The sequence below is a fragment of the Pelmatolapia mariae genome, linkage group LG10_11 (assembly GCF_036321145.2).
Source record: "Pelmatolapia mariae isolate MD_Pm_ZW linkage group LG10_11, Pm_UMD_F_2, whole genome shotgun sequence".
NCBI lineage: Eukaryota > Metazoa > Chordata > Actinopteri > Cichliformes > Cichlidae > Pelmatolapia > Pelmatolapia mariae.
Genome location: NC_086236.1, coordinates 36,125,271 through 36,152,277, shown reverse-complemented (window position 1 = coordinate 36,152,277; position 27,007 = coordinate 36,125,271). Strand labels below are relative to the sequence as shown.

Sequence of the window (27,007 nt, the reverse complement as noted above, 5' to 3'; positions counted from 1 at the left end):
TTGACATCAGGGAGTTAGATTGGAGAGCAGAATCCAGATTCTACACTCATACAGACGCTGTATCCATCAGAATACTATAGAGACCAAAACGCGAGGGAGGCCATGTCCAAAAAGGGCTGAACTCCTCAGTCATTCATCCGAAGTGGCTGTAAAAGCTTACTTTCACATCATAATCTGTGTGCCATTTTTGCATCCAAAGCGCTAAGAGCGCCGAGCCAAAAACTTAATGTACTGCTGTGCCGATGGAGCCGACTCTTCACATTATGCATATTCCACCATCCTGCCCAGAATTCCCCCTGCAACCCTCTCCCAACCTGAGGGAGGTTTCTAAAAATGGCAGAAAGCTTAGCGTCTGTGACAGGAGACATCACGCGGGAGGATAGCGACTTTGATGAGACCTGTGCTTTTAGAGGCCTCTTTTGTTAGCAGGCAGATAAATCATCCTTCTAGCAGCCAGCTTAGACTGTATACAACCAGATAAGGTTGCCAAGGAAACCCTCCTGGAGAACCAATGAGGTTTTTTGGTATTTTTTTTTCTGCTGTACCAGCCTCCTTTATCTGTACAAACAATTAATACCTTAGCCAGGCAGAAGGTGGGGGGAGGGCTGGGGAAGTGGGAGGCAGGCACAAATCCCCAGGTGCTCAGTGCACCACCACTCTCTCCCCTCAGCTATGTGAATGAGGACAAGAGGTAAAAAAAAATGCTACAAATGGATATTGGGCTGGAGGAGACTGAGAGATGATGTATGACTCATTGTACATTAATTCAATGAGAGAACAGCGCTTAGTCCATAAATCTCATCTCTACACGTGCACTAGCACACATCACTAATGTCCTTTTAATGAATGTTTTGAATGCGCAGCCATAAAAGTGCCATTACATCCAGTCACATCCATTTGTAAAGGTGGCTGAGATTGCACTGGTGTCAGTGCAGCTGCACACACCCCGATGTGCACAACTGCTGGGGAGCTATTAGGTTCCACAGGAGTCTCGGACTCGCCACAGATCAATGCTCTGTGGCCCTATCTGTTACTGACATCCAATTACAGCAATGGACGTCCACTTAGCAGTGCTACTAAGTGCTTTGGTCTGGTTATTGACTACCTGTCGACAGCCTGCACGCAGTGTAGCCTTTGGCTAATAATCATCTATTGATCCATCCGCATGTCAAGATCACCAGCATGTTAAGTGTATAAAGAGGCTGAGGACAGTGATTGCAATAGAAAGACGTGACACTAACATGTGTGCGTCAGCTGTTAACCAGGCGTTTCACATCATTCAGCATACTTAATTAGGAAGCAAATTTTGCACAAGTTTGATTAGTGCAGGCTTGCAATAAACGTAATTACCCACCACATTAGCTAAGGGGGGAAATTGGCTGTAATTGAAAAAGCTAAGCAAATGTGGAAACAAATGACAAAGATACCAGAGACCGAACGGCGCAACCAGGGAGCGACGATGAGTCGATGTAAGTGGCGCACAGAATAGGTGGGCAGCCAGGTCTCAAACCTCTGCATGTTTATTCTGAGCTCGAACGGCGTGGAGTGGAAATGGCAGGCACAATCGCCGCCTGCCTGCTTCTTTGACTAATGGCGGTCATTAAGCGGTTAGAAAGTCACCTCACCTGGTGTAAGGGGTGGAACTCAGCGACTGCCTGAAATTAATCACAATCAGAAAGCTGGACAGGAGACCGGGTCCCCAGTGAGCGCGCTGCTGGACGGGAGATAAATGACCGTTTTAGTGCTCAGAAATAACAAAAAACGACAACAGCCAAGCATTTCCTTATTTCATGGACTTTTATTATTCAAAAATAAAGCACAAATGATACACACAAAAAACAAAAGTTGTTTCCACGCATGTGCAAACCTCAAAAGTAGATCTTCATATAGTATTAGCAGGCTGATTTCAAAGCTACTGTTAGTACGGTTAGTAATATTAGTTATTAATGTTGTGAGCACAGAGAGGGACGCAGGAGCCCCTCTCTGTGAGCTCTGTACACTTTGCCAGCAGGTGAAGGGTCTCAATAGAATCCTATAGGGGCCCACCAACAAACTCCCCTCAGCAATACATCTGCCAGTTCTCTCTCGCACACACAAACCTGCATACAAAGAGTGTTTAAGTAGATCTGACAGATGTAATTCTTTGTCTAGACAGGCCCACATCTCACTTTTCTTGGTGTTACATCAAATCTGCAGTCCAGGGGCCAAGACTTTTCTCCAGCTGTCACCTCCTCTTAGATACTGGGATTCACACACGAAAACCTGACGCACACGCTCTCTGTACTAACCCCCTCCTAGATATAGATTTGTCAAGCACAGCAGAGCATCACAAACATCCATATAGACAGTGTCGTCTTTACATCTTTCATTTTGTTGCGATTAGATAGGGTTACTTTGACAAAATATTTATACATACAGCCAGAGCCATTGAGCCGTTTTTTTTCTCTTTTCTTAAAAAGCACATCAATTACTGAGGTTTCAAATGAAGTTTAAAAAAGAAAGAAAGAACAAAATCATGTTTTTGGAATAAAAAAATAGGTTTAAGACAGTCGTAAAGGTTTTGCAAGCTGTGGGAAAAAAATCGTATGAGGTAAGTGGGAGTGGGACAACAGAAAGTACAAAACAGGCTGCGTATAGATTATTGTTCTTTTGATATCGTGGCACTGGCGGCCATGCAGGGCGATGTCACTGCACACGGCGCAGTGTACCAGTGGCAGATGTGCTACAACGCAACTCAACTGGGAAAACAAGGCACGATAGAAGTCATCATAACTGAGCTGTGAGGAAGTGAACGGAGGAGAAGTGTGTAAGGCTAAAACGAGGAGTACAATAAGGCGTCAGAGTGAAAAGAAACACTTTTCCTGCTAAATTACTGCCTTTTTTTTCCCTTAGAAAATAGAAGATGAGATTTTTGGTCTTCCAAATGGTGGAAGAATGGGAATTAAATAACCGACGTCATGGCAACTTAAACCGACCGACTGCACCAACGTTCACAGGATCTGAGAGCAAGATGAACTTGGACTGGTTATAATGTAGACACACAGAATATTCACCATTTGTTTCTCTGTGTGGGAACTGTCTTCATCCTGCTTTACATCATTAAAAAACATCTTAATTAAGCCAGAAAAGGTTTCACATTAACCACACAGAGAAGGTTAATTAAGATATAGGCTCCTTGTAATGCACCTCAGATACAGAGGACTGCATACGTGGCAACTCTGAGGGGGGTGAGCTACTACCAGTGAATTAAAACTTGGTGTTTAATCCGTTTGGTACGCCTACACGTCCTTCGGGTGGTTAAAGGCCTGTGGACAGTCAAACATAATCAGTGCCGAGTGCTCAGTGAACCTTGTTGTCCAGCGGCCTCCATTATTTCTCGACACCTCTTCAAAGTTTTCTGGAGAAGAGTTGGGGGATGGACACTGCTCCTTTTTAAGCTCACTCAAGAAGCAATAATACACCCAATCACAAGATGTGCTCGGCTGAACCTCCCCCTCGCTGCCAGCCAATCCTGTCCACCCTCAAATCCCCGGCCAACCCCACAGTGGACAATTCAAACAACAGAAGAAGCGTTGGAAAGAAAACGGCTGACCCACATAAGCAGTTGGTGCACTCGGTGCAGGGATTAAACCAGATCTGTGACTTTCCTCCTAACGAGCGTCTCTGAGGAGGTTTTACACTGAAGTCTTATCATCAGGACCGAGTGAAGACCGGATCAAACAGTTATTTAGTATTTTGAAGAAAGTAAATGAAAGAGAAACTTATACTGCCTTACAGACACACGCATGCACGCACACACACACGCGCACGCACACACACGAACGCACACAGCTGTAATTTTATACATGCATGCATACAGCTGTACAGCAGGCCATTCAGGGGCCTGGATCTGTTTTAAACATACAGTACAACTCTACAGCAAGGGCCATGTATGTTTAAAAAAAAAGACAGGAAACAGAAACTAAACAAAAAAAACATGCATATATACAATAGATATTTATTTACTTTGCCGGTCTGCTTTATACCCACATTAACTTTACACCAATTTTGTCTCCTGGACATTAGTCCAGGAGACAAAATTCATAAAAGTTTTTTTTTGTATGTTTTTGCATTTGATAAAAACTTCATTTACTCTGTTGTGTACAACTCAAATTCTCTTCTCAGCACCACAGCAGAGCCGGGTCTCCATAAGCAGAGAATATTCCCGTTAGTAAATAATAAAGAGCTAAAAATCAGCTCCATTCTTCATCAGCTTTTGTCCCACTTCCTTCCGTTCAATCCCCTCTTTGCACAGTCCTTTCCCGTGAAGACGATGTGCTAGACGATTGAACCGTCCCTTGTCTGGGCAGGAACCATGACAGGGATGCCCCCCATGCGACTCAGGTTGTAGCCGGCCATCTTGCCGGCCGAGGGCAGCGGCATCGGAGCCTGGCTCGGAGGCCTGTCGTACTCCTCTGATGAGGGAATCTTGTCGTACTGAGGCTTCAGGGCATACTCGTGCAGGTTGGAAGGCGACATGGAGCCCAGTGAGGAGCGCTGGCTGGCCACAGTGAAGCTTCGAGCAGTTGAAGCGCGACTCTTGGGAGGGGGCACATCCTCTCTGAGGGGGGGAAACAGACAGCAGGACGTTTAGACAATAAACCTGGAAACTCGTCATCATGGACTTGGTGTCAAATACACTGAGAATGATTTTGTGATGCCCTGCAAATCAAGAGAAAGTCCACAGGTAGGAACAGCGAGGAACATAATGAATCGACTGAGAGTCATTTAAAAAATGAAACATGACTTGACTCGATAACAAGGGGCAAATAATTGAAGTCAGTTGGTCAGGCATCGTCTCCGCAGCTCAGTCACGCTGACTGTGAAAGCCTGGAGAGACTGAGCCGAGCATCCAAATACAGCTATGCCCTCGACTCCCTCTGCCACCACATTAACAGCTAATAAGCAGCAATAATCCAGTTAAATGCTCAATCAAACTGAGCCTGAGGGGCCGGCACTTGTTTAGTCCGTACTTTCATGCTGTGGTGTTTCAGCAGATGTGCGTCTGTGTGTGCGAGACAGGACTGTTGGTCTAATCCTTTGTGTCCTACAGCGTGAGCGGTGTCACATTGTGGCGTAAGACAGATTCAGTCCATGGCAGAGTGACGGTGCAGAGCCCACAGGCCAGACGAAGAGTCGGACGTCGAGGGGAGTTAGAGTAGGTGGCTGTGGCGGGGGGGCTGAGGGGGAGGGCAGCCGGCAGCAACACGAAACAGGATGCACAGAACAAACAAAGCTTTCAAACTGATTACCACAGCTGTTTATTTGAGGAGGGGTAAAAAAAAGAAAAACGCTGAGAGATAAAAACCATTTCCATGGTTGTTGGGTGTGTGTGTGTGTGTGTGTGTGAGGAGATGACTACCAATCATGCTACACGCTGAGCCGACACCAATAATCACAGGTTACCTATGGCATTTTTGGCGCCCGCTGTAATCCAACATTACATAACCTTGCACACTCCACCTCTCACACCAAACACTAGACAGTAATACAAAATATTAATCCATCAGATTGGAGCTGTGTGCATCTGAGGGCCAAATCTCATTGAGTACCTTATCTCATTGCAGATTTCCTTCTCGTACTTTTTCCTGTTACGGGCACGGCAGAAGCAGAACAGGATAATGGCGATGATGAGGAGGATCAACAGGACAGCAATTATGGATCCCGCGACGATGCCGGCAGTATTCGGGACTGGACGACACAAAGAAGGGAGAGGGTGAAGGTGCTGAGTGTAGCAGAGTACTCATGAGTCATAACAAGCATGTCATCTTTCTTCCACTTCCTTTTAAGCTAATCAGGCACATAAAGCACATGAAACACACGTAATGTACTGAACTGAACAAAATATCCTTGTTGGCATCCATGTGATGGAAACTGTGTTTGCTGACAGCACATCTGGATTTCCAGTGAAATATAAACAAAACCATAGTGTGGTGTTTGACCATCAGAATGACGAGTACTTCATACACACTCTCATTAACACACACACACACACACACACACACACACACACACACACACACACACACACACACACACACACACACACACACACACACACACACACACACACACACACACACACACAGTGAGAGACATACACAGTGGCTCAGTGAGATTTAACAAAAGCTGCGATGGAGAAATCTAATAATATCATAAATGAAGGCTCCACATTCCTGCCCGGCAGCAACACGCCGCTCTAATATTCTGTCTTTCAAAAGCAGAATTCATCAGACTTTGCACTTGACTGATGGTTGACCTGCTGACCTGGCAATCCATTTCCTGTTATAATAACCTGAGAGGCTTTTCATGCACTCACCTTTACTTTGTATGTTGAGGAAAACTTTTCATATACTAGTGACACACGCTACAGCAACAGCAGTAATGAAGTTTTCCCACAAACACTTTTTACACTAACATTTAAAAAGAACAAACCAATAAAAACAAGACAACAAACAAACAAAGCCCGACTCAAATGCAAAAAAGGACAGAGTCAGTAGAATAAGTAATAGTTGTACTGTAAGCAAGAAGATTATTTGATCAGTAATAAAATCAGCAACTTTTACTGAATATCAACAAAGCAAATAAGCACAGAAATTATGGTGCAAAGTGTTTATATATAGGAATTATATCACTGACATCCTCCCCCGTGTTTTAAAGATTTATAGACTATTCTATAACTTGATAAGAGGAAGAATGACATCAATCTATAATTATGTTATAAATACATATTAATGACATGGTGACCTGTTTTTCTCTTGAACAAATAGCACGTCGTCATATTCACCATCTAAAAGATTCCAACAAGGTGGTCGGTGTTGATTTTTCCTCCTTTTTCCTTTTTTAACAGTTACTGATGACCACTGCGGTTTATACTGTTAACATAGGTCAGGGTGGGGAACTCGGCGTCCTGCAGGTTTTAGATCTCACCCTGAGTCAGCACACCTGAATCAAATGTTTTCATTACCAGGCCTCTGGAGAACTTCGAGACATGTTGAGGAGGTTGTATAACCGTTTAAATGAGCTGTGTTGGATCAAGGACACGTCTAAAACCTGCAGGACACCGGCCCTTGAGTCCTGGAGTTCCCCACCCCTGATGTAGGTATAAACTCTGTCCTAAAAGCGAGGGCAGCTCATTGTTTGCACGGGGTATAAACTTAGGAAAACCTTTTAAACTTCTGCTCCGACTATTCCAAACCTGATCATTAAACACCAGAATACAGAAAGCTGGACTGAATAGACACTAATTAAGATGGTTGGGTACTCACTCGGTGTCACGCTGAGATCGAGCACACACTGCTCTGCGCCAACGCGATTGGTAGCGGTGCAGCGATACGTGCCAGATGCACTGGCAGATGCATTCTTCACGTTGACTGTGCCTGACACAGGATCTAAACAGAAAAACACAAACAAACAAAACACAAACACAGTGAAAAGATGACAGAGTTAAACAAACAGAGTTATGTGTAGGACCTTGTAAAAAGCTGCATTACCCAGCACTGAGGAGGCGGGCAGCACTTTGCTGCCAGTAGTCTTCTCCCAGCTGTATTTCATGGGTTTGCTTCCTGCATCAGATGTGCACCTCAGCACAACGTCTTTGCCTTCATGTGTGGAGCCCTCAGTGTAGCACCTGGGCTTGGACGGCTTCTCTGTGGAGAGTAAAGAGGCAGAGGAAGCCATTTAGAGGGGCAGCACATCAGGGTGGTCACACTGGCACAGAATAACACACCTGCCTACAACCCAGTGATTTTCCAATCTTACAGTGTGCGTCTGTGTATTGTGTAGCTCTAAAGTTGAGTTTCCTCCCTTACTCAAAGCAGCGCTCATCTGACAAATTAGAGCAGTAATCAGAGTAATTGATACATCTGTAGTTATTAAGAGCTGTCACTCAGGATGATCGTGTAGAAGAAGGGCGCTGCATCAGTGGACACGCAAGCACACGTGCGCTCTCGTTCAGTCAGGGTGTTGGTAAGAGATGAGACGGATTCAAAAACAAGCCCAGACACACGGTGAGGGGGGGGAGGGAGAGAAAGTGACGGGTAATATTTGGACAGAGGAAATCTAAGGCCACAGAGACTGTGCTCTGACTTCACGGTGCTGTAATGGCTTCTGTAACAACACAACCCTGGAGTGGGGCTCTACAGATCTGAACCAGGTGTCAGGCGGGAAGGGAGGAGCTTAGCAGGCATAACCATAAGGATTAACAGTCCACTGACAGCACTGAGTGCGCCTTCCAATCTAATAAACACACAGGGCGAGGTTAGAGGGGGTAAAACAGAAAGCAGGAGAGCACAAATGAAGCAGGTGCTAATGGACAGATGGTAGAGTGATGGACGCCAAGGCTGCGTGGCTCCCAAGTCTCTGGCCTGCACTTTGCTGCAGTTGCGTTTCACCCAGACACACATTCGCTCACTCACACACACACAGTAAATGTCAGTGAGTTATGACATTTTTAAAAGCATCTTTTAAAGGTGAAAGTCAAGTCGACACATCTGAGCGTTGAAACGCACAGCTCCTCTTTTTTTTTAGGGCTTCTGTCCTTTGAGCGGATTTATTCTTCTGAATGATGAGGTCAAAAGGAGACAGGCTGGAAGAGCACAGAGACAACGCGATACAGACAGCCCTACTGTGCTAAATGAACAGATTTATTACGTGCACAAGGACTTTTATCATGTGTGGAAAAGAAAAAAATAGATCTTGGTATGCATTACAGACAGGAGATGCACCGCTTCACAAATAACTGGTGTCTAAATGTGGAACGGTAAAGTGAAATATAAGTGACTCGCGGGCCAGGCAGACTGAATTAATGAGATTGGCTGTTGAGCTTTGAGCTGGATGTGATGAGGATTGTCTGAACACGGGCAGGGCCGAGTGATTGGCTGCTGAGAGCGTAGGCGGGGCCTAGTCAGAAACGGTTGTTAGAGATGCTGACGTGCAGTACTGAACTGCTGGTGGGTACTCTCCTCCTGTTAACTTCAATGTCCTGCTGCAACCAGAGGAGAATACACAACGAGGCATGCTACCCTGTGCACAGCACCTGGACACCATGTACACTGCAGGTGTGAGCATGTGTGTGCGCGTATGGCAGCGATCGTGACAAACCACGGCAAAAACCTGGTAAATATACTCAGGTTGGCTTATGTTCATGCACACAGACACACACATGTGCACGTCTGCCCTGCTCTTGGGGACCATCCACCTCGTGACAACATCAACCTCAAGGTAAAATGCAGAGCAGGCAAGATGTCCTCACCTCTCCTTTTAACATCCCCTACCCCTGGGGTCAACAACGAGCAGCCTGTCAGCTTCTGTAGCCTTGAGCGGTCTCTCAAACACACACAAACACTCACAGCTAAAGCTATCCGGATTTCAGCCTCACTACATGTTTATTCATTAGCCGATGCCCTTATCCACAGCAGCTCTGAATGAACAAGTAAAGTCAAATGATCAAAATAAGGAGGATAACTAGAACAGCAGTGAGAGTGGCGTACGTTTCGTTAATACTTTAACAGGAGGCAGCGTAACTGTAACAGATCTGTAGAAACAGGTGGATAAAACACAGCAGGTTCATGCATCATGTTATGCTGCTAAACAATAAGATCAACCACTGCCTGTGCTGCATGCGGCCTGTGTTTCTACGAGACTGATAACTAGGCTGTTTTTTTCAAACACTAACCAAAATTTCAAACAAATGAGAATTTAAAATACTCATAAATCTCCCTCACTGGTGAAAAATGTAGAAGCATAGCTGGCAGGAGAAGCTATCACAGCATATGCGCAGTCAAATGTATTAGCGACGACTCAAGCAGTGACTAAGTTTTTCTGTTTGCCTCCCCGAAGGCCTCGTCGATGCCTCTCGAGTCAGATGCTGCCGCGTTTTTTGGCCAAATTATCTGCAGCATTCATCCTTTATTAGAGAACTGCTTTGTGCTGCAGCATCACAAGTTTGCTTCTCACCAACTCGTGTTTTTCTGGTTGAGCTAGTTGGTGCGGTGCGGTCACTTTTCTTCACGATATCGCGTCAGCAGGAGAGGCAGCCATTTCTGGAGCTCGTCCTATCTTTAGAACAGAAACTGTGCTGATAACAGAGCTTCCACAGCAGCTAAATACACAGCTTATCCCACAACACACACACACGCACTAGTGTTACACGTGTAGGCTGTTTTTCCCCACATGCAAATAGCGAGCTGGTTTCGGGAGGCGATTCACTTTCAACATCATTTAGCTGCCTGACTGACCAGTGAGGCCACTGTGCGTGTGTTTGCCTCGGGACTGAATCGTCTGACTTATACAACTATGATGTGTCACCCATCTCACTCTGCGCAATAAAAACAACAGCTGAGCGCATTCACTTCCTTTCAGCCTGTTCGCCTTTTCAGTCTGATTTGTAACAGTGGAATTTATCATTAATTAGCAATGCTGTCGCTATCTCAGCTGTTAATTAAGGTTTCTAAGTGGAAAAGCATAACTTTTCCTGAGTGACGTTATAAAGAGATAGCCAATAAAATATTAATAAAACCAAAGTGAATTACGTTTTTTTTTGTGAAATTTGTGCTCAATTGTACAAAGCAGGTATTAAAATGGGTAAAATACAGAAAAAATATTTTCAAATGTCTGTATAATCCTTTTAGACACCATCGCGGCGAGCGTAGGGGCAATGCTCTACAGCCACAGGGAAGGTTATGCTCTCTTAGGAGGGATTACATCAAAACAGCCAAAGTGGACAAAGGGCGTATGATCTGCTGCGTTTCCACAGCAGAGGCAGAGAGAATTTACCCTGTGTGGGAAAGAAAGTGCTAGGACACTGCTAGCCTGATGCTAATGTGAGCGTCCTACATACCCATAACAACCAGCTGCATTTTCTTGTTGCCGATGCCAGGGGCCTTCTTCACTTTGCACTGGTAGGTGCTGGTGTCCGTTGACTTCACCGTTAGAACGTTGACTGAGGCGTCGCCATTCTTCGGATCGGGCGAATTGAAGTGGACCCGACCTTTGACGGGTGTGTCGTAGCCATCATAGACTCTGTCGCCCGAGTACAAAATGATCTGTTTTGGAAATAAAGCAAAGGAAAGATTCACATTTAAACCAAAGAAAACATAAAAGTACTGCTAGAAAAAGAAAGTGAACAAAGCCCCTGAGACGAAAGTTGTTTACTTCCTGCAAGCATTGGCTTTGTTTACTGAACCAGCTGAAATGCACAGAAGCAATAAAGGACAGTCTCTTATCTCTGCGCTGCCCTTCAGCCTGCCAGCCTCTGCTGTTTTGCCCTTTCTGTGCGTAAGAAGAATGAAGGTGGAACAAACAAAGCCAGCACTGTGGAGCTAAATCAACACCTGCTGTGTCAACAAAGCTCCCAATTCTATCCAACCACTTCACCACACATGCACACAACTGTCTGGGTCTTGAAAGCAGCAAGGAAATGCCTAGAAATAAAGGCCAGGTGGAGCTAATGAGAAGCTTTGTAGCTAGAAGTGGGCAGATAGTGGAGGGGGGAACAGAAACACACAGAAAAAGAACAGAGGCTACAAGAAACACAAACAATGAAAAGAATTTTTATTCTCTTTCACAGACGCTGGCATATTCTACACATTTCCATGGAGACAGTCATCAGCAGGCTTTTCTGTGCCATGATCAACAGCAGACACAGCAATACCCCAGAGTGGAGACGAGCAGAGAGAAACTTAACGTGGCAGGAGGAGAGGAGGAATAATGAACCTATCAGAGGAAGCAGAGCACTGAAAGGAAGCACAAGGTACAAAACAAAGGGAACGAGTCAGCGAGCTTCTAATGTGCCTACGCCGAGTCGCCCTGCCTCTCAATTCCCAACTGGACGCCTGGCTTCTCGAGACAGGCGAACTCACAGTGCCCGCTGTGTTCATCTTGTACGTATTAGCCATGTAAACAGGTAATTGTGGTAAAATTCCTCTTGGCTCTCAGGGGAGGAAAACCTATCCTTCTGACTTCACTGGGGATCACAACATCAGCAGCAATAACAGAGATGAGCGGGATGAGACCACGGTGAAGAGGAAATTAAATTGCCCCGAGCTCAGCCAGACGAGAGCTCCCACTTGGGCTCAACTACTTCACAGATGGGAGTGCTTATGCACATGCACACCTCCAGCTAAAATAAATAAAGAAATAAACTGCACAATAACCTTGAGAATAATAAAAAAAAAAGATCATGAAACCATAAAGGGCAAATGACTAGACCAGCTGGAGAAGGACAGAAGTGCTGCATCTCACAACAGGTAGGCTGTGTAACGATGCAATCGTAAGCTGGCCTACCATTCAATGTGACTGAATGGTAGGCCGACGCAGAGGTAAGAAGAGCTCTACTGGCCAGCCCGAGTTTCATGGAGCACACGTTGAGATGAGATCATCGTCATGTGATGCTGTTACTCGGGGAGTGAAAGAGGAAAAGCTGCAGCTCATTTGAGAGGCAAAGCACACAGCAGCAATACCTGTATTATCTAAACAAGCTGCATAGCTCAAGGGGAGGACCCTTCTGTCTCTGCACTCCCACTGAGGCTGGTGACTCGGATGGCTCAAAGTGCTGCTGCCTTCACCTTTCAGGGGACGAGCTCAAACCGATTCACAAGGTTAGCGCTCAACCTCTACCTGAAACCGTCCAACAAAACACGTCCATGAGCATCTGAATAGAAATGATTCAACTTTCACCAAACCTTGTCACATTTTTACACACAAATCCTTCAATATACAGAAATTCCTGTTTCAATAACTTCAACAAACAAAAGGCTCTGCTGTCACACTCAAAGATAACGGAAGCAGTCTGCGGGATAGAGCTGTGTGTTCTTTCTCCTGCTGACATCAGGTTTCGTAATTGTTTTCTGTTGCTGTTGTTTTCACATTGCTGGTGAATACTCAGTCAGGGCACACCCTCCCTTCAGCAGCTCTGGAGCCAGGCAATGAGAGCCAAATGCAAATGACTGATACTGTAGGCATGTCTGGCATCTCACACTGAGGCCTAACAAAGCAGGATGCATTAGCTATGCTTCACCACCCTGAAAAAGACCCTGACGATATGTAGGATATGTCAAATAAAAGGCGCTGCCACTACACACATCGATGCTGAGAAAAGCTCAAACATAAAGCACATTAATGTGAACAAAAAGCTTCAAATGAGGTCACTGGCACATGCCACACATGCCATACAACCCCTTATGTATGGCATGTCTGGCTTTGTGTCCTGATCTTACAGACTAGTTCTCTATTTAAAAATATTATCTGACAGTAGCCTTTCCCTTTGTCTGGATTTCCACAGCTCAGGTGAGCAAAGGTTCTCAGCATCTGGGAGCCTCTGGCTAAAAACTTTCATTGTTCCGACTGGCCCGGCAGCTTTGCTCTTAGCAGGTTGGCCTAATTCTATTGAACACTGTCACATATATTAAAAATGGCAATTTGGAGTTAACACGCCACTAATTACAAAGAATTTACTGTGCGCACGACTTCATGTTGGTTAACGGCGACACAAAACTGAGCGTGTGTATGTAGCGAGAAAAATCTGATAGGTCAAGGAGAACAAATATGTTCAGAGAGAGACGTCCGACTTGTCCAAATCCCTCCAAAGGTTTGGTAACATTAACACATGTGCACACTGGAGCCAGCAAAATGGCACGTAATAAAGACAATAAACTGTGGAATCAAAGGCTTTTTGGGGATATTTGATATATTTCTGCAGCTGTATTCAGACACACGGAAGAGGCCGTCCTAAAAACCACAATCACATAGTTCATACAAAAACGAGACATGCTGAAAGTGCTCGCAATGAGCTTTCATCATGACAATCACAAATATACTAGGAACAAAAGACAAAGTTTGTAAGCGAAGGTGTATTTCCTCCCACACTCCAGCTAATGAGTCACAGCAAAAAGAAACAGAGTTAAAGGCAAAACTGTACAGACAGTCAGTTCTACCTGACTGAGGAGGGCTGGTTGGGACTGCAGACAGAAACAACAGTGGGTGGAGGACAGAGATGCCTAATGATGAGGCTGTGACCCATTTATAACATTTGGCTCACAAAAAAGCCATAGGACACAAGGGAAGGAAAAAAAAGGAGAGAGGGATGAAAAAGCTTTGTGACAGGTGGCAGAGCAGAGAGCCACAGGAGAGGACCGTCCCACAGTAGAAACCATCTCTAAAGGCTGTTTCAGGCACTCCGCTGGCTTGATGGCATTCTTTCATTCAGACATAGTTAATATTCCTCATGGCTTCACATTTAAACACTGAACAAGGCTGCCATTAAATGGAGGATCTCCACGTGCTGTCAGGGCTTCAACAGCTTCCCAAGCTCTTTTCAGAGGCCCAGGGTTTAAACGTTTTCATAGTCCAGAGACCGTCATGAATTAAGGACAGCACACACACATTTTCATTTTAAAACACTTACCACTTGGTCGTCTTTCTGGTTGTCAGACGCCACCAAGCTCCATTCAATATCCAGTGGTCCAGAATCCTCAGAAGCCAGAGTGAACTGGCAATCCAGCTTCACACTCTGTCCGCTGGCCACCTCTGTGGGAGTAGACGCTGAAGATGATGTGATCTCTAGACCTGAGGTCAACCCTGGAAGCAAAGAACGTTAATTAAAGTCACTAACGGCAACATATATAATAACACAAGGACAACTACGTTTGCAAGAGCTGTTAACTGTGAGCTTACTGACAGTTTTGGAGATGACTTTATATTGTGTTTAACATCATTTGAAAGATGGCCTAAAAATGAGAATTAAGCATGTTTTTCATAATTAGGACAGGAGTTTTTATTCTGAGACCAAAGAGCTTAGAGTCTGTGATAAGGGTGACTGCACTAAGCTTCAGTAAAGAGAGCAAGCCTTGTGCTAAAAACACTGCATCAGAGCATAAAGGGTTTAAATGTACTGACAGAAAAACAAAAAATAAATATAAAACAGCAAAAGAGATTATTTTTGCTTTTCTGTTATTTACAACTCATGTCATGTTTGTATCTTTCTTTGTCTCAGAGGCTAACATATATATTCTTTACATCTGCACAATGTAAAGCAAGACTAACACAGCAGATCGTAGCTTAGCTGAACGAATGGTGATAATAATAAAGACAAACTGAAGCAGGCTCTTAAGCATTTATTCTTAGAATGAATAAACATAATTTCCAGGGCGACATCATCTGGGTTAAGATTTTTTATTCAATAAGAGATTTAAGCTCCAGCAGTAACACAGCCCATAGAGAATGGAGTTGTCACATGCCACCTCAATGTATTAAAATCCTTCTGACAGCTTGCCACCGTCCAACCAACGAGCAGGGGGAGAACTTCTTAAAAAAAAAAAAAAAAATCATCTCAATATGTTGCTGCGAAAAAGTGCTTTAAATGTGTTACACTTAAAAATACTACAAAATAGCATCAAACATATGTAACTAAATGTATCTGCTGGGTATTTCTGTCCATAGCGACATCTGCATCTCATTTTAGCTCCTTTCATATACTAACTGACAGATGGACTAATCTGCAAACGTATTTGGTAGAACAGCAGCCAAACCTGGCAACTGTTTACACACATTAACAGCAAAAATTAAAATCAAAGGAAGGAAAAAAATCAGCTTCCAAGGTGTAGATGTAGCAAACAAACAGTGTTTCAGTGCATCGTGTACCATAGAGGGTTACTACTACCACTACAATTCATCGTTTAACCTTCAAAGTATTCTGTTATCCAAACCAGCTGATCGCGGATGCCTAACCCCGACGTTTCAATGTCATCATACAGTAGGGTTAACCAGGATATCTGATGTGGCAATTCTAACATCGAGACAGCTCACTGCAGGGGAAATATTTTTTCCAGGCTCTCAAGGTAAAGAAAGCGTTAGCTACAAGTCAAGTCCCCGTCCCTCAGTGGCTTCATGCCCCTGTGGCAGGCGAAAGAATGAAACTTAAACACATACAGAGTGTGACAATCTGACTCCAACCCACTACTGCTGAAGCTCAGAGAATGTGAGCACTTGATATGATAGCATAGCACAAGCTCAGTTTTATTCCCATGGCCACCGGGGCTGCAGCTGGTTGTTTCGGCCCACAGATTTTGACAGATGCCCTTGATGGGAACGATCCACCGCCTTCAGCAGAAGCACGAGAAATGGGAAGCAAAATAGAGGAAAGCTAGATATGTGTCTGTCACTGTCAAAGCGGATACTCAGCCTGGCATCTGCATTAAGGAACGCCGTGTCGATTCATCAAACACTTAAAGAAGCTACAGCACATTTTAAAGTTGCTTAGAGAGGAGAGAAAAAGAAAGTAATCAGCTGGAATGGTTTATCGCAGTGACTGCTTTCTCTGATGAGTAATGATGTACCTGTTGAATCAATGGCAGCTATCTGGAGCCTTGGGTAGCATTTGTTTCAATTACAGTGCAGCTAGAGGCCTTCTTCATTACGCACCACACAAATGAGAAAAAATGCCATTTCAGGATATTATACCTTCAACGGGCAGACACATTTGATTGCCTATACACCTCAATGACAACATATTCTGTGATACGCACACCAAAGAAAAAGAAACACAGAAAGTGTATTCTTAATTCTTCATCAAGCCCAACATGCAGACACAGCTTTCCCCCCAACGATGATATAAATCCATTTAATCCTGCTTCAGGAAGTATAAACTCAAGTAGAGGAAGTGCAATGCAAATAAGATAATCTGAGTATTCATAAGCCCTTTTCAGACATTAAATGTGTAACATAACTAGCTTTAATGATCTGTTAAAGTGACAGCATCCAAGGGTTTCTTCCATGTCACTGTTTTCCAAAGCTTCATTTAGACATAAAACAATGGAGAGAGCCAGGGTGTGCTCATGAGTTTTGCCATATTGCAATAGACTTGTTGGTCTATTTGCCATGAGCATAGTCAAGATCACCTGCAGTGAATTTGAGCTTTTATTTCCTCCTGCTATTGTAGCTAAGAGCAGAGTCTACGTATGTAGAAGCGGTGCCACTCAGGTCGCCAACAGAGATCTCTCACAGGTAAATGACAGTTTTAGACTTAATGAAAGCAAAAAACAGACTCGATTTGATGTAAGAGGCAGCATGCAGGGGAGATTTCTACCTTTCTAAAAGTGATAGTGATGAATGTCAGAAGTAGGGATGCAGCAGTTTACTGGCTTCACCTGTGTCTGATTAAAGCCGTGTTTTCGTGTACACACAACATGCACATAACAGTGCAGCTCATGCACATACTCACGGCCACATGCTAACATGTTGTTTGATGCGGCCCAAAAATGACAATACAAATTAGATCAAATCCTGTGCTGAAAATAAAGCTCTGAAACATCTTTAAAATCAGATAATCTGCTACATCAGGACTTGTGAGTGCGACAGCACACAGCATATGGCATCACATTAGCTGGGCCCTATCTTCTTTAAATCACTGACAAGAATCTGCCCCATACATAAAAACTTTAACTGAGCTGTGTGTGTGAAAAGATGTTTTCAGGGCCTTTAAGACCACAAATGAATAATATTTCTAAAACACACCCACTGGGTGTATTAGAAATACACTAGGACATATCAGTTGAGCTCATTGTTATGATTTCAACATTACCAACAGGAAAAAAAATGCCTTCTTATGTCACAAGACACACCACACTGTTTGTAGCTCACACAGTGTTGAGCAACATATACTGTATTCAGGATGTGAAACACCACAATCAGAACAGATATGATCTCACTGAGGTCAAAGTCTGCAGCGGTGCTGCATACAATCATCGGCTTATATAGGATGAGCTTCAGTGTTTATTAAGAGAAATAGCAGCAGAGCAAAAGTAAACAGGCCTTCTTCCCTGAGGGTAATATAATCGAGTGATAAGGAAGGCCATCATTAAAGTCCAAGAAAAACTATGAAAAATGGGCTGGTTCTAAACGCAGTCATGAAAAGACACCAGCCACAGATTTATTTCCTTGAGCTCAGCGTCTGCCATTGTAGTAAGATGCGTGTCGTGCTGTGTGTGTGCGCATGTAGGAGGAGAGCTGAGCAATGAGGGAGTGCATGCTGGCTAATTAAAGTCTATCCTAATAACTATTCGTGGCTGTCTGCGTCTCTGTGAGCGACTCACTGTCTGACGCAGCACGCCCAGCATGGTTACTGGGAGACCAGGAATGAATGAACAGAAGGAATTTAGGGTGTCAGCGTGCTCCACCCTGTACCCCCCCACTCATTCATCCCCCTCTGTCCCTCCCAGCCTCTGTCTCCAACACACCCGTAATTGTAAAGTGCCAGTCCCACAGGCCTCCAACTCTCCACAGTCCTGCTGATTGTAACCCCCCCCACCTCACCGCCACCTTTGTCAGCATACAATGGGGAGCGAATCCTGTCTCCTGGCAACCAATCCCTCCGAGAAGGTTGCCGTGGTGCTTAAAAGACTGCATGGGAGGAAGTGAGGGGGAAAGTGAGCGAGTCAGTGAGTGAGGTAAAGAGAGGTAGAAAGAGGTTAAGTAGGAGGACACAGCAGGAAGATTCATAAAAAGAAGTTGATGTTACTTCAGCATTTGAAAGTGTTTATGGGGCCTGAACTGACTCAGACATCCACGAGGTTTCATTACAAAGTAACAGTGCAGACACCGTCTCACAGTACAGACTTCAATCAGTTTGCCAAGCCATACAGCGCTTCCTCTCATTCACCCACTGCTGTCCATCACCCATCAGTGTCCCCTTTAACAGGAGGAGTCTCGGACTCAGTACTCTTCATCTCTACAAACACGTCTCTGCTTATGATTACACTGAGTCTACAGGCAAGAGACAAGACCTTTGGTACGCAAAGCTTTCTAGACTACCCAATACTATTCCCAGTAGTACATCAGACCCTTCAGCTCCCTTTAATGTTGAACTCTGTAAACACTCTGGTCTGAGCTAACAGACAGGAAGATGTTCTTTTTTTTTTTCTTTTTTTTTTTAAACAGCATGCTTCTCATTAGTGTGAAAATAAAATAAAAATATAAAGCAGGGTTTAGGATGGGCCCATTGTGTGATGGAAATGTTGCTATCATGTAAGTGTGGAGTGTCTCACTCAGCAGAACAGCTGCTTACTTCACATCCAGTTTTTAATCTTGAAGATAACATTTATGAAAATGGACTTCACCACCCAACGTGTGACAATCACAAAATGTCTCCGACCTGAAGTAGCTCAGTATGTATTTGAATAGACTGATATTTATACAGCGGTTTTCTACTCTATTTGAATTCAATTCAATTTTAATTATACAGCACCAAATCACAACATCAGTCGCCTCAAGGCGCTTTATATTGTAAGGTCGACCCTACAATAATACATACAGAGAAAAACCCAACAATCATATGACCCCCTATGAGCAAGCACTTTGGCGACAGTGGGAAGGAAAACCTCCCTTTTAACAGGAAGAAACCTCCAGCAGAACACTCAACACTCACTCATTAGAGCACTCAAAGCGCTTTCTTACTACAACCCCAATTCACCCACCCAACTTGGGGTTCAGTATCTTCCCCGGGGATACTTCTAGATGCAGATTAGAGGAGCCAGGGATTGAACCACAAAACGTCCGATTAGCAGACGACCCACAGCTGTAACCATTCAACAACGCCATGACTCAGGACTGTGAATGTAGCCTCGAATGATATACTTTCAGACTCAAATGCACAAAAGAAATGAAAGACATGTTTTTAAAGAAATGGAAAAAGGTTCATTTTTAATATTTACACATTTCAACTTAATTTCTCTATTTTAAACTATATAATTCAAGATAATTATAAGATAATAAATCTCAGCAATGTCCACTACTAACCTAATCTGAAGTCAGAACAGATTAGCTTCTCATGTGCATAGATTTCAAAGCATGGCTATCACTTTTATAGTTTTTTCTTTCTTCCCCTCAGTTCTTCTAGACAACATGTGGTGCAAAGAGCAGCTCCGCCATTTGCTAAGCTAACATCTCCTGACCCAAACTAAAGACCCTCAGAGTCTTGGCACAGGTCAGAGTGCACCATAAGCTTCTTGTGAAGTCTGAGAGATAAAGGCAGCAACTATTTCAGTCACTTGACGAAACAACAGCTACAAATAAAGCCTGGCTAGACGAAGGAGGTGAATGACGCTGCAGTGAGATTTACTTTCTTTAAGGTTTGCATATCCTTAATGCAGTTACACTATCATTTGGTTTGACGTAAGCTTAAAGTGTTTTGATATTTCAATCAAGTCTGATGTATTGCAGCCTGCTGCTAAAACACACGTATAAGAGTGCATGGCAGAGGAAACAATCTGACAAATAAGACGTGCATGTATGAATTTACATTTTTTCCTCATAAGCAGCACTGTGGGTGGAATATGTTGAGCTCACTGGAAACCACAAAAACAAACATTAAAACAATCTTAAAAAGTATTATTTCCAACCGAGTGAAAGGAAAATAATCTCATGCGCAAGAACAAACACAAACAGCGGCAACAGAGCTTTTGAAAAACGTGGCACATTTTTCCAGCGAGGCAATGACGGTGGGATGAACATTAGCAATTCATTACAGTACATTTGCAGTCTGTGGGGCTCTGGAATGAGCACATTAAACCGCACAGACGCTCTACCCATCATAAACAGGCAAGCCGATCCCCTGTGACAATGCTGAAGAACATCAATTATGTTGGGCACGGCAGAGGATAACTTCATAACTTGGTTGCTGCTCAAAAAAGGCGGCTCTGAATGCTCGCCCTAGTATTCCCGCTGGAGCTATTCAATTTGAAGCAACGTGGGTGCCCTGAGAGCGAGCTTGGCAGGAGTTTATGTAGTGTTGCAGAGGGCTGGGACTGTTGAACCATACTGATTGTGCTGTAATGCAGCCTGAAAGCTCCACTTGCCACACAGAGTAGGCATCAATCCCCATTGCGGATGACCTAAAGGCTGTTTTGACATAATTGGACATTAAATGATGAAGGGGTGACGAATGACAGGCACTTTACTCAGTCGTCTGACAGCTTTTACACAAGCCTATGGGGGATTGCGGTTAATACAGTATCTGTGAAGCTTCCATTTGCTGACCCATCTATGCGCATTTAATGTGGCGCTAATTCTTAATTACTGCAATTATAAAAGCGAGGTTGACCAACAATCCTGGTATTTTATGACATCACTCAACCGGTCAAAACACATTAAGGATGATGATTTTATTTTTCACGTACATTTAAGTTCATTTGGACTCTCACCATTACCGATGTTAAATTACTGAGGGAATAAAGGAACTATGGGAAGGAAGCAACAAAAGAAGAAAGGGACCACAAAGGACAATTTCCATTAGCTCTGTCCTTAATGGACAGTTAAGTTGTCATCACAGGCTTGGAATTTGTGTGCACTACTCATAGAATTCCTAAGCATGTGTGGACACCAAAATCCCCTTTCCAAAGTTCAGGATAGGGGATTTTCTTAACTCTCTGCAATCCTGAACTGCTGTAAAGCTACATGCGAAGCATTAAAAGCAATACTGGCCCATTCCAAATCCCCTCCTCCCTACACCCCATGTGAGAAGAGAGCAAATTTATCTCAAGCACTCTGAAGAATCAGATAACAGTGCCCATCATCTCCACCATCTCTGAGACCTGTAGAAACAGACTCAGGCCTTTTATGTGTGTCCCTGTATGTGCCTGTGTCCTTCAGGATCTGTCGAAGCCCAGTGACAGAGTGAGCTGGTGACAATGTGGGGCCTGGCTATGCCATAAAGCTGATAGGCAATACGCCAGTCCAAGGAGCAGCACACAGATAACCCACTGATAACATCCTCGTGGGAAACATTAACAAATGTGCCAGTGTAGCCATGTGAGGAGGAAAGTAAAACAGTAAAGAGGCAAAACACGGTGGAGCTAAATAATAAAAGCTGCTTCAAGCGCATTTGGTGGGCCTTGGTATAAAAAAACAAAACAAAAAACCCCCCTTCACCTGGATGCAAACATAGCTGTTGCACTGAAACAGCAGGAACACTTTTTCCCAGTTGCAGAAGCCAGAGGGATAATTACAAAATCATGTACCACTAATTTTGCAAGGGGCAAAAAAAAACAAAAAACAATCTCTGCAAGCAATTAGTTAACACATGAAAGCATTTTGCATGACTTGAGAAAGGGTGCAAAACAGAAATATGCCTCATGACAGCACACGCGCATTCATGCGTTTCTGCTGACATTTACTTCCCATTAGTGGAGGAAGAGATGCTGTGGATCAGCTAAAGGATTTAAATCAATCATGAGCCCGTGGTTAATGATGGTATGTGTGTCAGGTACGTGTTGCTAAACAACAACATCAAACCTGCATCTGCTGCACGTGTTAAAATATGCGTCGTTCGTCTACTGTACAGCCCGAATACAAATATGGCCGCAGTATTTCATTGATTTTCACAATACTCTTTACTGACACATTCAGTTAAAGAGAAGAATGTGAAGCAAAACCTTTTTTAATGCAATACATAACAAATGAGGGTTGGGTAAGGCTGCTGGGGGAAAAACGCCAATGTTTATAGAAGGGAGGTATTTGTCTTCTAAGCTTCCAGCAGCTTACTATGAACAACAAAATGAAAACCACATGTCTCAGTGGGATATACTGATGGGGTGTCTCTCTCCTGACACAGGAGTTTCTATGAATGCGAGCGGGGGACGGCCATGCTGCTGCCTATTCGACCCCCTAAACAAATAAAATGTCTGATAGAGACCAGGCCTCTGCCGGCACCCCCGCCTTTGTCCGGGCCCCAGGGCACAAAGCCAGCTGTGATCAGGAGGCAGCGCTGCTGATCAAACACTGAGACACAATCGCAGCAGAGCGCAACTACTATATTCAGACTGTTGATGGGCAGATAGAATCTGAATTGGCTTTTAAACCTATGGCTTATAGAACATGCAAACGCACGCATGAGCACTTGCAATGCAGAAAACGACGAAAATATGAACCAAACAAAGGTTTTCTCATGGGTGTGATTCATTATGTGAGAGAGGTGAACACTCAAGAAGTCAGCTTAAAGCAACAGAGCGTGAACATCGCGCTAGAACATTTCTCCCGAAACACTGAGCTAAATTAGGGATTACAACCAGCCTGCTTTCACAATCATTAGTGATGGAATTCCACCAAAAAACTCCAGGTGGGAAAATTCAGAGATCAGCAGTTTCATCCGCTCAGTCTGAGGTGAGGTGGATGACTGTAACACGCTCAGTGGGAGTAATGACAAAGAGTAAGAAGAATTTCAGTCTGACTTGCGTTTCTGTGCGATAAGAAAGTATTTCCTCATACTTCTGAGAACAATTCCCACCATACCGGCTTCAATGCAGAGATGCTGTTTTTGCTCAACTTAAAGCTGCTTGGATAAATCAGCCACACATAAACAACATGTATGTTAAGTAAAGACCTACTGAGACTTAAAGACTCCTATGGCGCACTGCCAAACCATTAAAAGGATTAAGGTGTCGGTCCAGACTGCAGACGGTGCAGAAACGGCAAAAAAAAACCCAAAAAAAACCAAAACAAGAATTCAAACAGAAATGACTTCAAATGAATTCCTGGATTCCTCCCTTGTCTATCCAAGGAGGAGTGCAGCATGTTTTAAAACTTTAAATCTGACCACTGGACCCACAGTCTCCTCAGAAAGCTGATATACCAGCGATGTAAAAGACCAGAATTTCAGCTGACATTTTGATTGCATCAAATTTGTCCTCTGCTATGTTAAAGTATCGAGTTATTTCCAGTGTAGTGCAGAGAAACGTACGGCTGTTTCTGTACTGGAGGCTGTCATTGGGTATGCTCATGCCATTTCCTCTAGGTTCTGGTCTAAAATTAGGTCTCCTGCCTGAAGGACATTACACGATGGTGGTCTTCTGGACACTGAACAAGTACACAGTTTCAAATGTGTTGCATACCCAGCCCAGAGTGGGCTGTTAACAGGCAACGGGGCCAACTGCAGTGTAATCTATTGAAAGTATATTTGATTGGTGTTGAAAGTTGCCCGAGGACTCCGGCAAAAAAGGCACATGAAAAAAAGTACTTTGTAATAACTGCTAAAACATCAATTCCTTTTCAAATGCAGTTTTAACTTCCCTTCTGACTAAACCCTCTCATCCTGTCCAAAGCAGCCCTGACCAGGCAGAATGAGGTCTTTGTGAAAGTGTAACAACACAGACAGTCCCTTCCTGTCCTCTGTGTGGGGGAAACTGCGCTGCAGGACATCCAGATAAGGCTGCTGTTAAAAGATAAGACAGATAATCCTCCTTCTTTTCTCAGTTTTTGCTCAGCGCAGGAAATAAACACAGACGTGATACTTCAATGCTGTAGTCTCTTCTTCAGTGTGAGGTTTTGAAGGCAGGTGTAGTCAAGGCACCTGAGTGGTGGGCCCTGTAGGAAGCTGCAGGCAAACACTGTCAGTTGTTACAGCTTAACCACGACTGCTGGGTTTATTCATGCCCAGAGCTCACACTCTCAGCCTCGACATGAGGAGAGAGCTCAAAACGACCGCTCCTGTTGACATACATCGTTAAGTGACAGGACACAATTGGGAATGTTAAAAATAACTCACAGCGCTAGTTCAGTGATCCAGTATAAAAGAGGAAAGCCTACAAATGTTATGACATAGCATGAAGACATTTACTCTCCATGTTGAGTTCTTTACGCAAGCGTGAGATAACCCCGTCAAACTCAAAGAAAAGCAGAGAGTCTGGACAGTCGAGATAAACCCATTAAAAGAAGCTCAGATTTGAGCACATCTAATATTCCAGGAGGAACACTACGAGCTGCAGTTATGTAATTTGGCACCGACTAGCTAATTAGAAATAAAATAAACAGAAACTTCTTTAGAAAACATCAGGCACATTTTCTATCAATATTTGTTGAGCCCACATTAAACTGGACTTCACAGCATGAAACAGAGACTGCACACACCTCTCTTATCTCTGCAAAATTACAATGAAAAAGCAACCAATAAATTAACATACATTATTTGTAACAAATGCTGTATTTCTGCTTCTAATTTACTGTAATATTCTCCACCCAGAGGGGTTTAAAAAAGAAGAACTGACTCAAAGCTGGAATCCTCGGGAATTCACTTAATTTTGATTTGGGAACTGCTGCATTTTCCTTGATAACTGTAAGAACTTTTTTGGTATTTTTTTTAAACAAGGAAGGAACATTTACTGTCATTTGTCCAAAATAAATCAACTCAGTGGTATAATATAAAATGAGAGGAATGGGTTAGCATCTTTTACCCCGGGGAGATTTTTGCAAGAATGTTTTATATTCTTCATGAGCGAGTCTTGTCTGTCTCAATCTGTTTATTTTGTGCAGAAGTAGATGTTCCTTTTATCTTGAAGCAGAAAGCCTGGGCTAACACTGAAAGTTGATAACAACCACTCATCATCTCTGGCTGGAGTTTAGCTTTTGATAAGCCAGCTAATGCAAAGAAAGCCTGGCTTTGTCGAACGCGCTCCGTAGTGCACCCCTCAGATATATTTCTTTACAGTGCTATTTTTAATAAACAAGTCATTAAACACGCCAAATCATGTGCCAACAGCCCACAGGTCACTGTGGTTGTTTCTTAACTTTCCATCACCCACTTTAAATTTTGTTGCACATTCCTGATTTCCATTTGCAGTGATTGCTAACCAAGTGCAGTGTGTCCCACACATATACTCAGGTACACTAAAAGCTGCCCAAGTACATTTTCCACCATATCTTCATTTTTCTCTTGCTCGAGAGCATGGATGATTTACTAGTTGTCTTATTTTAAAAGGTCAGTTGTTGATAAGAAACTAAGGAGTACAGCATCTCAATGTTTTTGTTTTGATTTCCAAGTTGTAACTGTTTCCATGTCTCTGACTTGTGTGGAAAAAGGGAAAAAATGCTACAAACAACCTTCCACCTGCAGAAGATTTGTCAAGGTCAGCTCAGTGTGTAGTGAGTGCAGCAGAGTGTTTCTGCCTGAAACCTGCCTCAGAAGCAAACTCCCCGATGGCTCCTAATGACATCTAAAGAGGTCTGAACCCCGAGTAGACTGTACTTGCAGCCAAACACTGCATCTCGAACAGGCTTACAGCTACAGCAGATTATGTCAGTGAAAGACAACCTACACAATTGTTTACCTACCTTGGTGTGGTAAAGTTTAAACTAGCAAACTGTAGAAGTTTTCTGGTACAAGCAAAGCTCTACAGTTCAGACACATCCATCTGGGAGGCCCAGCTGGGCAGCGATGTATATGGAAACACACCCAACACAAGTATGAGTTATCCTTGCTGGATCGATGTCCGACAGCTTCAGAGCTGTAAGGAACCAACGTGGGCTGAACACCCGAGGACTGCTGTCTAAAGGCTGTATTAGTTGACAAAATGTTGGGTGACATTGAAGGCAGACAGAGGATCTTTTTTATGTGTTCACAGGTCATTAATCTACAGGTCTAGCTGCTGAGTTGTGTTATAGCTTTAGCTGTCATTTATAAATCATAGTCAGATAGATGTCTTGTCTCAAATGAAATAAATGTAGAGGTGATGCTCCCCTGCCACTTTTTAAAGGAGCTGGGTGCCGTGTATGCCGGTGTGACTGGAGATTTGGTGATGGGTCTTTTCTTCTTGCAATTATCAGCCACTCATAGCAGGCCAGCCAGCTACGCACCTCTGCATGTGCCTATGAATTATACATGGGCTCCATTAAGACACTTAACAGCTGGTTTCTCAGGAACTTACCAGCAACAACTGCAGCCGGGCTGCCCCTTTGTGACTGCTTATTAAAACAGCAGCACTTAATTAAGGTTGTGCAGTAATGTGAGTTCTGACCATCATAAACCAGCCAGTCACAGAGCCAATTTCAGTTCAGTCTCATCTCTCCAGAGGGCAGCTGGGCAAGCTGTCGATTTCCTCGCATGGCGGTAAGATGCAATGCAGTAATTAAATGTCTGTTGTGGCTTGCTGACCTTGCTGTGGTTTGGACACTTAGCCTTTTCTATTCCAACTGTAACAGATGTCCT

At 43.7% G+C, this 27,007-nt stretch overlaps 1 protein-coding gene across 1 annotated transcript in view; it reads right to left on the bottom strand.

Annotated features, from left to right (window-relative positions):
• Window positions 1–1,778: 1,778 nt before the first annotated feature.
• The window catches only part of cxadr (CXADR Ig-like cell adhesion molecule), a 37,827-nt gene continuing 12,598 nt past the window's right edge, over window positions 1,779–27,007 (bottom strand). The window contains exons 2-7 of the mRNA XM_063487588.1: window positions 14,444–14,616; window positions 10,880–11,084; window positions 7,533–7,688; window positions 7,308–7,430; window positions 5,592–5,730; window positions 1,779–4,600 (exon numbers count right to left, since the gene is read on the bottom strand). Coding sequence (XP_063343658.1) covers window positions 4,318–4,600; window positions 5,592–5,730; window positions 7,308–7,430; window positions 7,533–7,688; window positions 10,880–11,084; window positions 14,444–14,616 — 1,079 coding nt within the window. The 3' untranslated portion in view covers window positions 1,779–4,317. The remainder of the gene's footprint in view (window positions 4,601–5,591; window positions 5,731–7,307; window positions 7,431–7,532; window positions 7,689–10,879; window positions 11,085–14,443; window positions 14,617–27,007) is intronic.